Consider the following 15,402-nt stretch of genomic DNA (forward strand, 5'->3'; position numbering starts at 1 on the left):
GGGGGGGGGGGGGGGGGGGACTTGAGAGGTCAGTCAAATTGGCCAACCTTGTTTAGTTAGGGTAGAGAAAATAACAAAGCTTTACTTAAAACAAACATTTAAAATGTATTTAGGACGGTTTACAGATTACACAAATGAAATTTGAGATTTTTGAGATGAAGAAAAGTATTTTTAATCTTAATGTGAAAATCACTTTGCACACGGATTATTCAAAACCAGTATTCAATATATTCATGGACAAATCTTAATTTTGGTTTATTAAAAATACTTCACTAAAAATATGAATTTTTGTATGTGAAAGACTTATAATATTAACTATAAGACTGCTAAATTTTGTGAAGGTATACACACTATATTGAAAGTTAGAAGTATTAAATCTATAATGAGTTTAAACAAGTACAAAGAGGTCACATGGTTGGTCAAAATGACCACGCCCATGTGGAGAGAGTTAATGTACCTGAAATGTTAGGAAATATTTGATGCTTTTTTTTCTAAAATTAATTACAAACTTAATTTAATATGTACTTGTTTGATTAGTGCATTTCAAGATGCAGCAAACTAAAAGATGTCAGTTTAATGCATGTATTGACTCTTTAAAATCATTAGTATAATTACATTCATCTGCAAAATGTTTTCTTTTATTCATTTACTGTGACAGTGAATAAAATATATCCCTGCACTGTTTTTTTTTTGTTGTAAAGTTAATTTAATTTTGTTTATGTACAAATTCACACAAGAATAATTGAAATTCATATGAAAAGCTGTAAATTAAAGAATTTCTTTAGTTAGTTTCCCCCTCATGCCAGGACCATTTGCACTGACTAGTCACTATATTAGGATTTACTCACACACATTTGAAGTGCATACCATTTATTTACATATGTAAAATAAACTTTTCATATCATGTGTCAGGTGGTTTCTTGAGTCTTATACTGTAGTCCCCTCTTAGATATGATCGACCTATTTGCCATGATAAAAAGTCATATTTGACAGGAAGTCGTTATTCAAAGCTTGTTAAGTTTGTGATTTGTTGTTTTATGCACTTTAGTGACTTTCAGGTTCAAATTAGAAATGCTTTCCCTAACTCCATGATTTTAACTTTATTGGCAACAATTGCTTTAACTTGCATTTTGCCAACCTACATTTCAACAGAAACATGAATACATTTGGCACCTATTTCATACTTTTTGAGGATTTCGATCTTTTCTTGCAGAGTCAGGTGTTTACGTTTTTGCTTTTCTTGAGGCATTGTGAGACAGAATCAATGTTTGTACAAAATGCAAGTGATTTATTCTTCAATATGTGTCATATTTATATAGCAAGCCACAGATTAACAACTCACCGGGAGAATTACCTACGTCATTCGTTATCTGACATCTCGAAAAACACCCATTCTGACTACTGATTGGCTTGTGAGGTTTTTCCCAGCTTCCATCACAGTGTCAATTTCATGGCCAATTACACAGTACTCGTCAAAACTCTCATGTGTCAACTGGTGTAATAAAGTCCTTGTTGCTGTTGAAATTATTATTTTTTTCTGATCACATTGAATAATCAAGGTAGAGATATTCATATTTTATAGAATATCACATAAAATATGAAACTTTCCCAGCCTTCATGTTTATTTTCATTCAGATTATAGTACATACACATACGTGTAAAATAGATAAATGAACACACAACATAAATACATGTAGGTCACATGACTGGAAATTTCTTCACAGCCTAGTACAGTGTATATATCTAGGTATCTTGGTACCTCAGGGTGTTGGTTTAGGGTAGGAATGTTTTGTTCAGTTAAGATAGCTTCCTTTATTCTGTGTTTATAGATGTTTGGTCCTTTGTTTAGAATTACAGTGGTTTGTGTAGATATACTGTGGTTTTTTGAGTTGCAAACGTCATAAACATGAGATGGTTTTTTATTATGTTAGGTGAATCTAGTTTCCAATTTTCTTCCAATTTCTCCAATGTAGAATTCTGGACAGTTATTGCACATTATTTTATAAATGACATTGGTATTGTGTGATTCTATGTAATTTTTATTTAATAATGATTTTAATATCCATTTATAAAAGGAAGGTTGATGTGTATTTTACAGTATTTTTGGGTATAAAGAAAATCATCAAAATATTTTCAATAATTTACTTCTGCTTATTTATTTTTGTCAAATAGTCTGTTTCACTGTGTTTCTTTAGACTTGTATTAAAAAGTAATGTGCATCTGTGATGCTAATTTTGTGTAATTATGTGTTTATATGCTTAGAAATGGAAAAGGTAAAAAAATTCCCATTTTAGCCACAGCATAGTGGCTCATAGAATGATTCTGAGTTTTTCAAGTACAAACTTTTAGCTCATATCTCCAACATCTCTTGGATAATTTGATATATAATTACAGTTTTGGACTAAGGAGGTCAAACCCTTTTGATTGATGTACTTAACCATGCCCAAGATCTCGTAGATTAATTTAATCTAATCCTGCCTAAAAGAATTTTAATTTGAGGGTAGACTGGTAGAGATCCTGATGAGTAATAAAATCAAATGGGGTATATGTGTGCCCCATATTGCTGGTGTACATGAATAAAAAAGAAGAAGAAAAGGTCTCACAGAATAATGTACTCTAATCCTGCCTAAAATAATTTCAAGTGCTATGGCTATTGAGGACTCCCTCTTGTTTGTCAGTGAAGTATATTAAATTTTGTTGTAAAGTATTTTAATACAACTCAGAATAGTGATTTGTTATATACAACATTTAGAAAGTAGAACATGAAGTAGTTTATGCAACACATTGAAAATCTTGCACATACACACTAATTCTTTCTTTATCATCATACGTGTGTGTATGATGTAGGCAAGTATTTGTAAACCTTAGAATTTTGTAGCTTAGTTTTTTCTTTATCATCAGGTCACAAATAGTTTAAAAATACTAGATATAAATGTGACATCTTTTCTATATAATCCATCATTACAACAGTTTTGTGGAGAAGTACATATTTAAAAAGCATTCCAAGCTCTTTCACATGATATATTCAAAATGCTTACATTGAAAAAGTTTCCTTGTTTAATTAATGATGAGAAAATGATGTACTTCAGAATGCATTAGATGGAAAAATTCAAGCTTCTCATGACTGGCTGGAAGATCCCTCAGCAGTGACAGGTGGAGTAGGGGAGAAATCTCTGCGTCACATCTTGGGTTATGCCCAACGTGTGGCAGAACGTTCTCTTCCTCCTGATCACAATGCAATAAAGAAAATGTGTGGTGACATCACCTCAATGACAGATGCTTTAGCTGAGCTCAGACAGGAAGGGAAGGTAAGAAATCAGTTAAGGAATAAATTTATTGAAAGTATGATTTAGTATTTCAAATAAAAGGAAGAGACTAGACTATTTTTAAGTAAAGTTAGATACTATGTTTTCATTTTTTCTGATGAAATAATGAGTTTTTTCTTTCTGTGTTTTCATTTTTGTTATTTCAATTATGAGCAAAAACATGTTATTAAACTAGCATAACAGCCTTATTTTATGAAAACTCTTCAAAAAATTTGTAGACATGGTGTTATGATTTCTCTTGTGAGACTAATAAAATAATTATCTACTTATAAATTAGTCTAATTTCATTGTAAGAGCAATTTTTAAAGTTGAATTTAAGAATATCTGAAATTATGGACACATTGAGTTTTCTCCATAAATATAATGGTATTTTAATAAATTGAGCATATTACACCAGTATAATAATATACATTTGCATAAAGCTTTTAATTTTTTTTTTTGGTATATTTTAAGGGTGCTTCACCTCAAGCCCAGTCACTTTCTAGAGGAATTGGACAGAAGCTTCGAGAAATGAATGGAGTAATCATAAGTGCCATTCAGAATGTGGAGAGCAGTGGCATCCAACAACCTGCTCACACAGTGGGGGGTCGTGTTGAGCAAGCTCAGCGGTGGCTAGTAAATCCTAGTTTTGATGATAAAGGCCTTGGTAAATCTTCCATTCTTTGAAAAGTTTCAGAAATTTTTCCACAGAATAATAATGAAATGTTGAATCTAGGTTGTTTTTGTTGTGTAACCCTTTGGTTTAATAAATTCTGGTGACCTCCTTGCATCTAACCAAGTACAAAGTATTTGAGTGAGCTGACTTTAAATTGTATTTCTTAAGTTATTAAAGATATTAAAAAGTTAAAGGAATAACTTAAAAAGTAAAAAATACCAAAAATAATACATCCGTGTAGTTTCTGATGATATACATAATTATAAGTATTAATGAAACATATCCATATCTCAAACATTACTTGTGTCAGCTTGGTATTGTTTAATGTTCCCCTTCTAGAATATTCCATTTTTTGTTTCAGAGCTTATGTTTCATTGCCATGTAATTCTGTGGTAGTTAATATGTGTGTTCCATTAGTAGGCCTAGAAATAAAGAAATTTTGAATTTTATATTTTCCTGATGCTAAGGATGATTCCAATACGGTATTATACCTCCTGTCACATAATAGCTATTCTTGTTCAATACTGCCCTCTATATGCAAAATTTCTTTCATATGCCAAAAAGCCTTGAAACTTCCACCTACCCCACAATCAACATGGTTCACTGCATCTTTGCATGTACATCATTATGCAACAACCCTCCACCAAGAGAAGTGTGACACACCCTCCTGATGCACATGACTATCTCTATTCAATTCTACCTAACTATAATTTCTTGTTAGACAGTGGTCTAGTGTAGAAGTTTTGATACTATTGATTTTATCTGATAATCTTCTTTTTGCGAAGTAGTGCCTCATTGTTTCTCTACTTTTTTCTACGGTTTCTTCTTTGTGGTAATTGACCACGCAATTTACCTTGGTTTGTAATTTTTTCCTCATTCTACTTTTCTGACTTGTTCACAGTGGATCATGAATTTGTAATTTCAGGTTAAACTTCAGGCTTCATATCAGGGGGTCTAGGATGAGGGTTTTTCAGCTATCATTTGTCGAGAGATTGATCTCTACATGAGTCAACCCTTTTCTCCTGACAGTGTATGGCAAACCTCTTCATTATAGGAGGATTTTGACAGCCTTTTTCCATCTCCTACCTGTACTGTGCACTCTTATGCCTCTCCTGAGGAATAAGCCAGGCCTCCCTCAGCCTTTTAGTACATGCTTTCTCAGGTTTGTTACATTTTATCTCTTTCCCCAATTTCTTATGATCCTGTCCCTTCCTTGTTACATGACCCCATTGTCTGACTACCTTGCCTTCCCTCCTTCTCCTGATACCTGGGTACATACTGAGCATTTTGTTTCTGAATTGAGGGCTGGTGCCAGCATACTTCATCTACCACAGACTTCTGATCATTATGCATTAGCTTATCTTCAGGCTGATCATCCTTTTCTCAACCCCCAAACAACTGAAGTCACTTTTGCCTATGTGAAGGACAGACCCTGATAATTCTATCTGATCTGATTATCCCACACCCAGTTTTCCTGACTTCGTTTTACCCTTAAATCTCTCCTATGTTAGTTTTCCTCCATACACCTTTCTGAGGCTTTCCACTGATGCCCTGAGGGGTTTTCTGAGGATAACTGTTTCCCCATTACCTCAGTGTTGACACAGTTATCCTCCTCTTCACTATCTCTTAATATGTAGTTTCTTTTCTGTTGGGATCTCCTTGGTAGGGATGCAATCATGTGCTTCCCCATGTGCTTTTTGTTGTCCCACAAAAAAAACTGGGGCCTAGCATTCTGTGATTGATCTGTCCTGTCTCAACCAATTTCTGGATTTTCCCAGTTTCCCATTGAATCTTTTCTTATCCTTCAGTGGGCTTTTTCTCCAGGTATGTGAAGGACCAAGGTGGATGTCTTAGATATTTATCTCCATATTCCCATTTCTTATCAGTCCCGATGCTATCTTCGGTTTGTACACAATTGGGTTGTATTTTAGTTTCACACTTTTCCTTTTAGGCTTGCATCAGCACCTTATATGTTTTGTCAAGTGGTCAAAGCCTTTGCCCTAATTATGCAGGTATGTGGGTTGTGTTTCCACCACTACATGGATGACTGGTTTCTGTTAGCTCCTATCAAAATGGTGTCTTCTCAACACTCTCATCTGCTGTTGATAGAAGCAGCTCGTGTTGGTTGGATTCTCAAGATGGAGATATCTTTCCTGATTCCTACTCAATATCTTCTCCACTTGGGTATGTTTTTCAACACTTATCTCAGTCGGGCCCAACCTTCTCCACTTTGTCTGCATTCGATGGAGCTTTCAGTTCTTCATGCCCTTTCTTCTCCCTTCCTTTCTGCAAGGGAGATTCTATTGCATTTGGAGACATTGGCTGCCTAGAAGTCTCTATCCCCTTGTGTCATGCAGTGCACATTGCATAACCAATGGAATCTTGCTTGGGATCCCTTAGACTACCCTATTACTGAACAAGGACAAAACTATGGAGGGGTACCACTCCCTCCTCCTTGTCCAGATTTTCATCTATTCACTGATGCTCTCTCCAGGTTTGGAGGACATGGGTTGATCAGCAAGAGGCCTCTGGACAATGGTCTCAAATTGAACAACCACATCATATTCTATCATCATCTTGGAACTTCTGGCTGTACAATGTGCTTTGGATCATTTTTTTCCCTATTATATGGAACAAACTCTTCATGGTCCATTCAGACAATTCCATTGTTGTCTCCAATGTCAATCACCAAGGAGGCATCCATTCTCATTCAATTTGTGGTCGAACATTGGAACTACTTTATTGGGCCCACACACAACAAATATGTCTCATAACGTGTCATGTTCCAGGTGCTTTCAACATCATGGCAGATTGTCTTTCTTGACCCGATCAGATTTATCCCACAGAATTGTCCCTTGACCCTCAGGTTTGCTGGTGGCCTTGTGATCAATGAGATACTGCTCATCTGGATGCTTTTGTCACTTCTCTCAACACCAAGTCACCTCTTCTTTGATTTCCAGTTCCTCATCCACAAGCCCTGGCTGTGGATGCTCTCAGTCACGTTTGGACCAACTTGTACATTTATGCCGACCCTCCTACTTGGCTCCTTTCAAGGATGATTTTGGTCATCCATTCCACTCCATGTCACATCCTTCTAATTGCTTCTTACTGGTTGGCACAACCTTGGTTCCCTCTTCTCTTACAGCTCCAAAATAACCCCCTCAAAACCTCTTCTGTTTATTCCATCTCTCCTCAATCAATCCTGGTTTTCTCGTCTCTTACAGCTCCAAACTAACCCCCCATAACCTCTTTATGCTTATTCCATCTCTTCTCTGTCAACCTCGGCCACCAGTCCTTCATCCTGCTCTTCACATCCTTCGACTTCATGGCTGGCATTTTTCTAGTCTCTCGTGAAGAGAAGCACATGTTGCTTACAATTTAGCCCGGTCCATTCAGCCTTCCTCCCTTGTGGTTTATCCACATAAGTGTAACATTTTCTGCCATTGATCTTTAAGCTCAAGGTCTTCCCCTTCTTCACCAACTGTCCCTCTCCTTATGGATTTTTTTACCTGGCTGTTTGACCATGGAGCTTCTGTCTCTTCCAATGCAGGATATTGAGCAGCCTTGTCCAACAATTTCCATTTTTCCAGGTATTGTGTTCTTTCCAGATTTGTCGACCACCTCATTAAGTGGTTCTCCTAGATTGGAATGTCAGTATTGTTCTTCACTGTCCCATACTCCCTATATTTGAACCTTTGCCCTCCTGTACCCTGTATCACCTATCCCTTAAAACTTATTTCCTCCTCCTCTTAACTTGTGAGCATCATTGGTCTGAGATATTTGCCATTGATGTTTCAGTTACTCAGTTCCATTCCACATATGTTCTCCTTTAACCGGATCAATCTTTCCTGCCCGAAACTTTGGCTGCTTGTGAGGGACATTCTTCATTCTCACTGATTTCCCTTCCCTCCATTTCTCACCTTTTCATTCCCTGGAATCTATCCTCCTTACATGACCTTTCACCTTCCACCCTGACAGGTTGGTTTTGTCAGCTTATTAGACTGTTGTATTCCTCCCTGTCTCCTACTTCCTGCAATTTGTTTTAGGTGTCGTAACATCAGATACAGTACCTTATATTTTCCCTGGCATTGCACTTCTGTCAATCCTTAGAGGAAATAATTTTGGGCATGTGGACAACATCTCATACTTTCATCTCCCACTACCTTCATTGAGTGGTTGTTTCTTCCTTGTTGGGGTACCGCCTTCCACCTGTTGCCATATTTCAAACCGGTTCAACTATGACATGATAAGATATTTTTCTATATATTATTTTTGCTTACAGTGGCATGTCCCCTTTAGGTCTAGGATCCTGCTCATTGGCAAGCATTGCCTGTCCAGGTATGCTACTTATCTATCCATTACAAAAATCTGCACTGTACAGCCAACCATAAGTCATTCCAGGGTATATTTTCTGGTGCCTAGTGACTCAGTTGCTCCATCTTTGTGTGGTGGGTCCCAGAAGTTGATATTAAGCAGTCCTGGCTCAGATCATCCCGTGGGATGTGGCTACTCGGAAAACATCTGCTGGTGATACATATACTTCAGCTTCTCTGCAGTCCTATCCAGAAGATGATGTTGTGTGGGTTACATATGGCTACTCCCGATGTTCCACTATAGTGGGGTTGGGCCCTAGAGGTTGATGTTGCTCAGGGTAGCTTGGTGAGGGTTGTATGGGATGTACCGCCGATGTTGTCTTCGGGTGGAACTCATCCCACCTATCTCGATGTATACCATTGGCTAATAATGCACTGTTCCACAAGATCGTTAGTAGGTTTTCCTCTTGCAACTTTGCTTCATCAACATGCCTGTTCCAGACCATACTATCTGATGGACTTTCATGGGTAAAGCAGAAGAGGATTGCTGCCCATTTCTGCCTTCCCTTCAATTGAATAAATCATAGGCAGGCTGCTTTTCAAAATAGAGTTTTCATGGTCTCCCATTGCACTGTCTCTGGTCTTGGTGTTACTCCAGACTCTCCGTCTCATTTTGGGCCCCCAGTTTCTTCTAGTGGAGTATGAGAGTTCTTGCCACTTTCACTTTCTAGCTGCTGGAGTGGTGGACCATAGAGGCAACCTCCTGAATGTGATCACTTCCATTCAGTAGAGAATAGGGTGGTGGTGTTCTGCCAGTGTAGATGGTGTAGGTCCTCCACTTGTGTGTTCCACCTCCATGTGGTGGGCCCCAGATGCTGATGTTGCACATCCATGTGCTCCAGTCTCTGTGCCGTACATTCCATGGGATAATGTTGTGCATATATTATAGTAGTATATTCCATGAATTTGAGTAGGTCTGTCCTTTCACCCCTCAAATTGGGATCCCTCGTCCTACCATCGATTGATGTCAGTTCCCAGTTAGTGGTTTTGGTTTAGAGCTGTACTAATCATCATAAGTCCTCTCAAGTGTTGGTTGTGAAGACAGTGTGGACCATCTCCTACCACAAGTTGGATTATGTATGCTCGATGTCACCTGGTTTTGGACTGGAGTTGACCTACTGAGTATGGTCTGTTGTGCCCTAGTCACTCTACAACATGGGACACATTCATTCATTGGATGTGCTGTTCCCAATTTCAGCTAGTTTATGCAACAACCACTACCAAAATAGGTGAAGAGTATATATATATATATATATACCTGGTACAGAAGTTGTGTGGTTCTCCTATATATATGTTCCTCTACCAGTGAGGGTTCACACTCCATGAGTGTTCTTTGGATGTTTTGGAAGGATGCTTATCTATACCCCTCCCACCATTCCCTTTACCTTTTCAATGTGAGATTCTAGTTGTTATGTGAGAAGAGGTATAGTACTGTATCAGAAGTTATTATTTTCCTACACTGAATATATATTTCTGATATGTTCTTATCTCATACTTCTCACCCTCCCTCTCCACTTAAAACAGGTGCTTACTTTCTACTTAATCTCAAAGTGATGGTTAGGTAGAATCGAATAGAGGGAGTCATGTACATCAGGAGTGTGTGTCACATTTTTATTGGAGGAGGGTTATCACATGTTGATTTACAAGTGAAGACACAGTGAACCACATTGATCATGGGGTAGGTGGGAGTTTCAAGGCTTGTGGCATGCAAAAATGTTTTGCATATAGAAGGCAGCACTGAGCAGCAATAGTTATTATGTGAGAGGAAGTAAGTACCTATCAGATATATATTTTCAGTGTAGGAAAATATAACTTTCGTAATTTCAGTATTCAGAAACGTTTTTCTCTGGAGTTGACAAAATTTGTAAATTTACACCTTCAATTTCTCTTCAAAACTTGCCTTAAACCACTTGCATATTAACAGAAAGCAATAAAAGGGTTAAGAACTTTTTTTATCACAAAGGAGGTGTATTATGTGTAGTGTAATCATCTGGGCTTTTGTGTATTTAACTAGGTCAAGAAGAATGGGTTTTCACAAACACAAGACATATTTAATAAAGGATTCATTTATGAAACTCTCCACAGGACTTTAGAATAATTCCCTAGTCATTGCCAAAATAGGTTAATATTGAACTTTAAATGGTTGCATATGTAGTTATTGTTCCAATTAATGAGAAAGGAATCTTCCTCTATGAGATTCTCAATTTGCATGTTTTTGGTTGGAAATGATTTGACACTTGAAAATCTAGCTTGCATTGCATCAAGAGTGAAATTCTTATCAATAAAGTTCTGGCATTCATATGTGCATACAAATAAGAATTTTGCTCATTTGTGTAATTTATACTATAATTTACTTAAAAGAAGAAGAAAATACATGCAACCTTGTTTCTTTATAACACTTGCAATGATTGTTATAGTGTGTATGCATTTTACAAGCTGGCAAAGAATTATTACAATTATGTTTGTTGTAAGACATTATTATTAGGCTTATTAAATTTTTAAACATTACATTCTTAATCTAATCTTTAGGTATTTTCAAGAATTAGAAGACTGTATAATAATAGTATTCCAACCATGCTATATCCATTGCCAACGAATCATTTTGCTCAATTCAGAGCTCTTCAGGCTGGCTAGAATACAACAAACACATTAATGTTCAGAACATTATTTACATAAGCCACTGATACAGTAATAATTTTATGGTGTTTATGCCTTTTATGAGCCAGTGAAAAATTATTACAACTGTTTATTGTATTCCAGCTGACCTGAAGAGCTCTCGATCGAGTGAAACACATAAGTGAAAATGGATATGACAAATCTAGTTGTTGGAATACTTTTATCATACACTCTTATAATTCTTGAAAATCCTTAAGAGAATGTAGTGCTTAAAAATGTAATAGGCCTAATACTAATGCCTTATGACAAATACAATTTTAAACACTTACAATGAGCAAGCACTAAACTAAAACTTTCATAATGGTACAGTTTACCTTGCATGTCATTTATTTATATATGTAGTTTTGGCTTCCCGTTTCGTTAAATGATGAAAAGACATTATACAAACTAATATGAGGGGCAGATATCAATCACAGCTCATCAGCCAATAAAATGTTTCATTTGTATATTTTGCCATTAGTAACCAATCATAAAAGTCGCATAACCAGATGAGATTATCCTATTAGTTTAAACAATCAATAAATGTCTGAAGTATATTTATAGATTGTTTAGATTCTGTGAGTCATGCTGTGTCTGCTTTCTGGCAGTATGATGGAAATTGTACAGTGTGGCAAAAAGCAAATCAAATAAGTCCTGGTACTGGCATTAAAATAAGTCGTGATACTGAGTGTCAGTACAATTTCACCCTTGCTTTATATACACATTTGAGTTGTTGTTTCTATTATTTAAAGTCAAAATTAACAATAGTTGTTTCAACCAAAAACTTTCTTTGTGTAATTTAAGAAGTCAAATGGGTGTTTTTGTGTATATTTTCTGTACCTTGAATAAAGATTATAATATGAACAAAAAATTCAAATTTTCTACTCTCTTACCTAAGCTGTTGGAAAAATTGAAAGCAAAAAACACTTCTGTGAAAATTGTTTATTTAAAACTTGCCATTTTTTGTAAGATTTGTTGTTTTTGTATTTTGTGAGGAAATTATGCAAGTTTAGAGGAGAGAACAAAGTATAGACAGAAAATATCTGATTAAGAGTCTGAATTTTTTTTCAATCTTTAGGTCAACAAGCATTACAGTCTATTATTCAAGAAGGTCACAAGTTAGCTGAAACCTGTCCTCATGTAGGAAAACTAGAAATCCAGCATCTGTGTAATGAAGTTGAAGCTTTTTCTCACCAGCTGTATGACTACTGTCGCAAGGGGCAGGTATGTCAATACCTGATTAATCTGATTTATGTTGTAAAGAGAGAGGCACTTCGGTATCTTGTTGGACTGAAATACGTATTAAGGGACGCTTTTGTTTTTGCTTTATCATATGTGTAACTTATTTTACAAAGAAAAAGCATATAGATGGTTTCTTGATTGTTTTATCCTTTCGTTACGGGTAGTCAGGGGTCAGAGGGCACATTATCACGTTTGTAGACTTACATTCAAATTCTACTGAACTATTATTTAATGACTGTATGTCAATAAACTTGGTATCAAGTTGTAGATTTTAATTCAGATTTTATACATTAGTTAATTTCTTAATTTGAAAGTAAATATACAAAAAAAGCAAAATATCAATTTTTGTTTGTCACACTGGTACATCATTTTATGATGTCCACAGTACAATGTCTGTAGCTTCATATCATAATATTTATCAAATTCACCATATTGGTTCAGCCCACTTCATCATCATTTGAAATGACTTGTTTATCTATGCCTGATTTTTATACCTACAAGTTTATAACCAATTGAAAGTTCTACATTTCCTCTATGTAATTCTATTAATCTTTCTAAGTTGTTCATGAGAGTAAAGCTCTCATATTGTTAGAGAGTTTGAAGTATTATGATCACTGCTATTTTCCAAACAGAAATTAGATTTTTCAAGACCCAAGTACAACATTGTTAGGAAGCCTGGTAAATTACAATAGATTTTTGTTGTATTGGTATAGTCATTTATAATTTTTTTTTATTCAAAAATGCATATATAAAGTCTACAAAATGTTTTTTATTTACATCGAGATGTGAATTTGGATGAGGCTTATGATAAGGGTTAGCAAGTATGACTCATGAGTGGAAAAAATAATTTCAAAACATCATAAGTAGTGGAGATCCTTGTTTTCCAAATATTTTTTATTTACTGTTCTATGTTTTAAGTAAAATAATTGAAATTGAAATATTTATTTGTAAATAGTAATAATGTATGTAATGTATGGTAACCAAAACTTCACTGTACTTTACAGAATATTGGAAATATACATTTGTTGGTTACTGTGTAAGCATGGTAAAATAGGAGACAGGATGTTCATAAGCATTTTTACACCTATATTACCACTAAATCTTGACCACCCAAGTTTATTGGAATGGATACAACTTTGTACAGAATCATATCATAAATATTTTCTCTCACTTTTATATCGTACTTCAGACAATTCTTGTTGTAACTACTGTACTGTGTAAACAAACTGATAAATCCTACCCCACTGTGTTTTCAGAGCCAGGATTCGAATAGACTCTGTAGGAAACATACTCTTATCGACCAACATTCAAATACTTACCATGTGTAAACAAACTGATAAATCCTACCCCACTGTGTTTTCAGAGCCAGGATTCGAATAGACTCTGTAGGAAACATACACTTATCAACCAACATTCAAATACCTACCATGTGTAAACAAACTGATAAATCCTACCCCACTGTGTTTTCAGAGCCAGGATTCGAATAGACTCTGTAGGAAACATACACTTATCGACCAACATTCAAATACCTACCAGGTTTATTGGATCAGCCCAGATTTTCTACAAAGCCATAGCATAAGCATTTTATAATACTTTAGACAATTGCCATTGTAACCTTTATACTCTCAACAAGTTTATAAATTTTACCACAGTGTATTTTCAAAGCAGGAAAAGTTCTAAAAATTGTGCTGCAAAAGTTTATTTGATATTGACGGTGTCAAAGTACAGTAACACCTAAACAGGAACAGTGATTCATTGCTTTATATTCTGCAGGTTTATACTTCAGCTGCTAACAGTAGAATAAACATAGGAAATAGGTGTAAAAAGATTAGAAGAAACTCTCAGATTTACTTTGGAACTTCATTGTACGTACCGAAAAGGACAGACAGTGCTATTCATATTGCTTCTTCTAGTTTGTAAGCCATCTGTTAGCAATAAAATAACTACAGAAAATAAGTTTGAAAAGGTGAGAAGTGTAAATTCTGACCATAAATACTTTGAAATTTTGTGATCAATACTAACATTGCTATACATTTTATTTTGCATTTGCAGCCTTTATTTTCATTATACTTTGATTAATTATTTACAACCTGGAGAACCAAGTATAATGTTATAGTAAAGAAAATAACAGATAAAATATAAAGCTTTACTGAAAATAAAAATGTTTGATATTTAATTACGAGGTTTTTTATTTTTCATTTGTTTTCACTATTTATTATTATGAAAGTAACTAAAATGTAAAAAACAGAAACTTATTAGGTAAGATAATGAAAAAAATATATATTCATGGGGTATACCACCCAGCCCGTATGTGTAGGGTTAAAGAGTAAATTGTGTTAAAAATATAATGGTGATGAAACTTGGAGAAAGCTAGGATTTTAATGTAAAAATAATTTGATAAGATTTGGTTAAAAAGTTTTGAAAGTGAAAATAAGTTTTTTACAACAGAAGTTGAATTACTGAAATTATATTTTAACTTATGGTTTTTGTTCCAGCTGATTTTAATATTCTACAAATCATCAAAATATGGTTAGTTTGAGTTGGGACAGTTTTATATTTAATGCTAGAACTGATCTAAACAACTATAAAGTATGTAGGTTTCTAAATGCATATATATTGAAACACATAAAGCAGGAATAAATTCAGGACTTAACTCTTTCAACACGGGCTCAGTCAATTTGACTGACCACATGATCTCTTTGTACTCAAATAAAGTCTTTATAGAGTTAATACTTCTAACTTTCAATATATTGTGTATATCTTCACAAAATTTGGCAATCGTTTGGTTATTATTACAAGTCTTTCACATACAGAAAATCATATTTTTTAATGGAATATTTTTAATAAACTAAAATAAAGATTTGTCCATTAATATATTGAATATTTGTTTTGAATAATCCGTGTGCAAAGTAATTTTCATGTTAAAACTAAAAGTACTTTTCCTCATCCCTAAAATCTCAAATTTCCTTTGTATAATTCCTAAAACCTCCTAAATGCATTTCAAACGTTTTTTTTCAGTAAAACTTTATAGTTTATCTGTTATCTTCTCTACCCTATATCAAAACGGGATCAGTCAATTTGTTAATATTATATTTGGTTAATATTATAAGTCTTTCACATAGAAAAAAACATAGTTTTAGTGAACTATTTT

At 34.8% G+C, this 15,402-nt stretch overlaps 1 protein-coding gene across 1 annotated transcript in view; it reads left to right on the plus strand.

Annotated features, from left to right (window-relative positions):
* Positions 1–15,402, plus strand: part of LOC106470487 (vinculin-like) — a 100,847-nt gene that overhangs the window by 74,122 nt on the left and 11,323 nt on the right. The window contains exons 7-9 of the mRNA XM_013931047.2: positions 3,090–3,308; positions 3,780–3,972; positions 12,088–12,233. Of these exons, the coding sequence (XP_013786501.1) occupies positions 3,090–3,308; positions 3,780–3,972; positions 12,088–12,233 (558 nt within the window). The remainder of the gene's footprint in view (positions 1–3,089; positions 3,309–3,779; positions 3,973–12,087; positions 12,234–15,402) is intronic.

The sequence above is a fragment of the Limulus polyphemus genome, unplaced genomic scaffold (assembly GCF_000517525.1).
Source record: "Limulus polyphemus unplaced genomic scaffold, Limulus_polyphemus-2.1.2 Scaffold4034, whole genome shotgun sequence".
NCBI classification, from domain to species: Eukaryota; Metazoa; Arthropoda; class Merostomata; order Xiphosura; family Limulidae; genus Limulus; species Limulus polyphemus.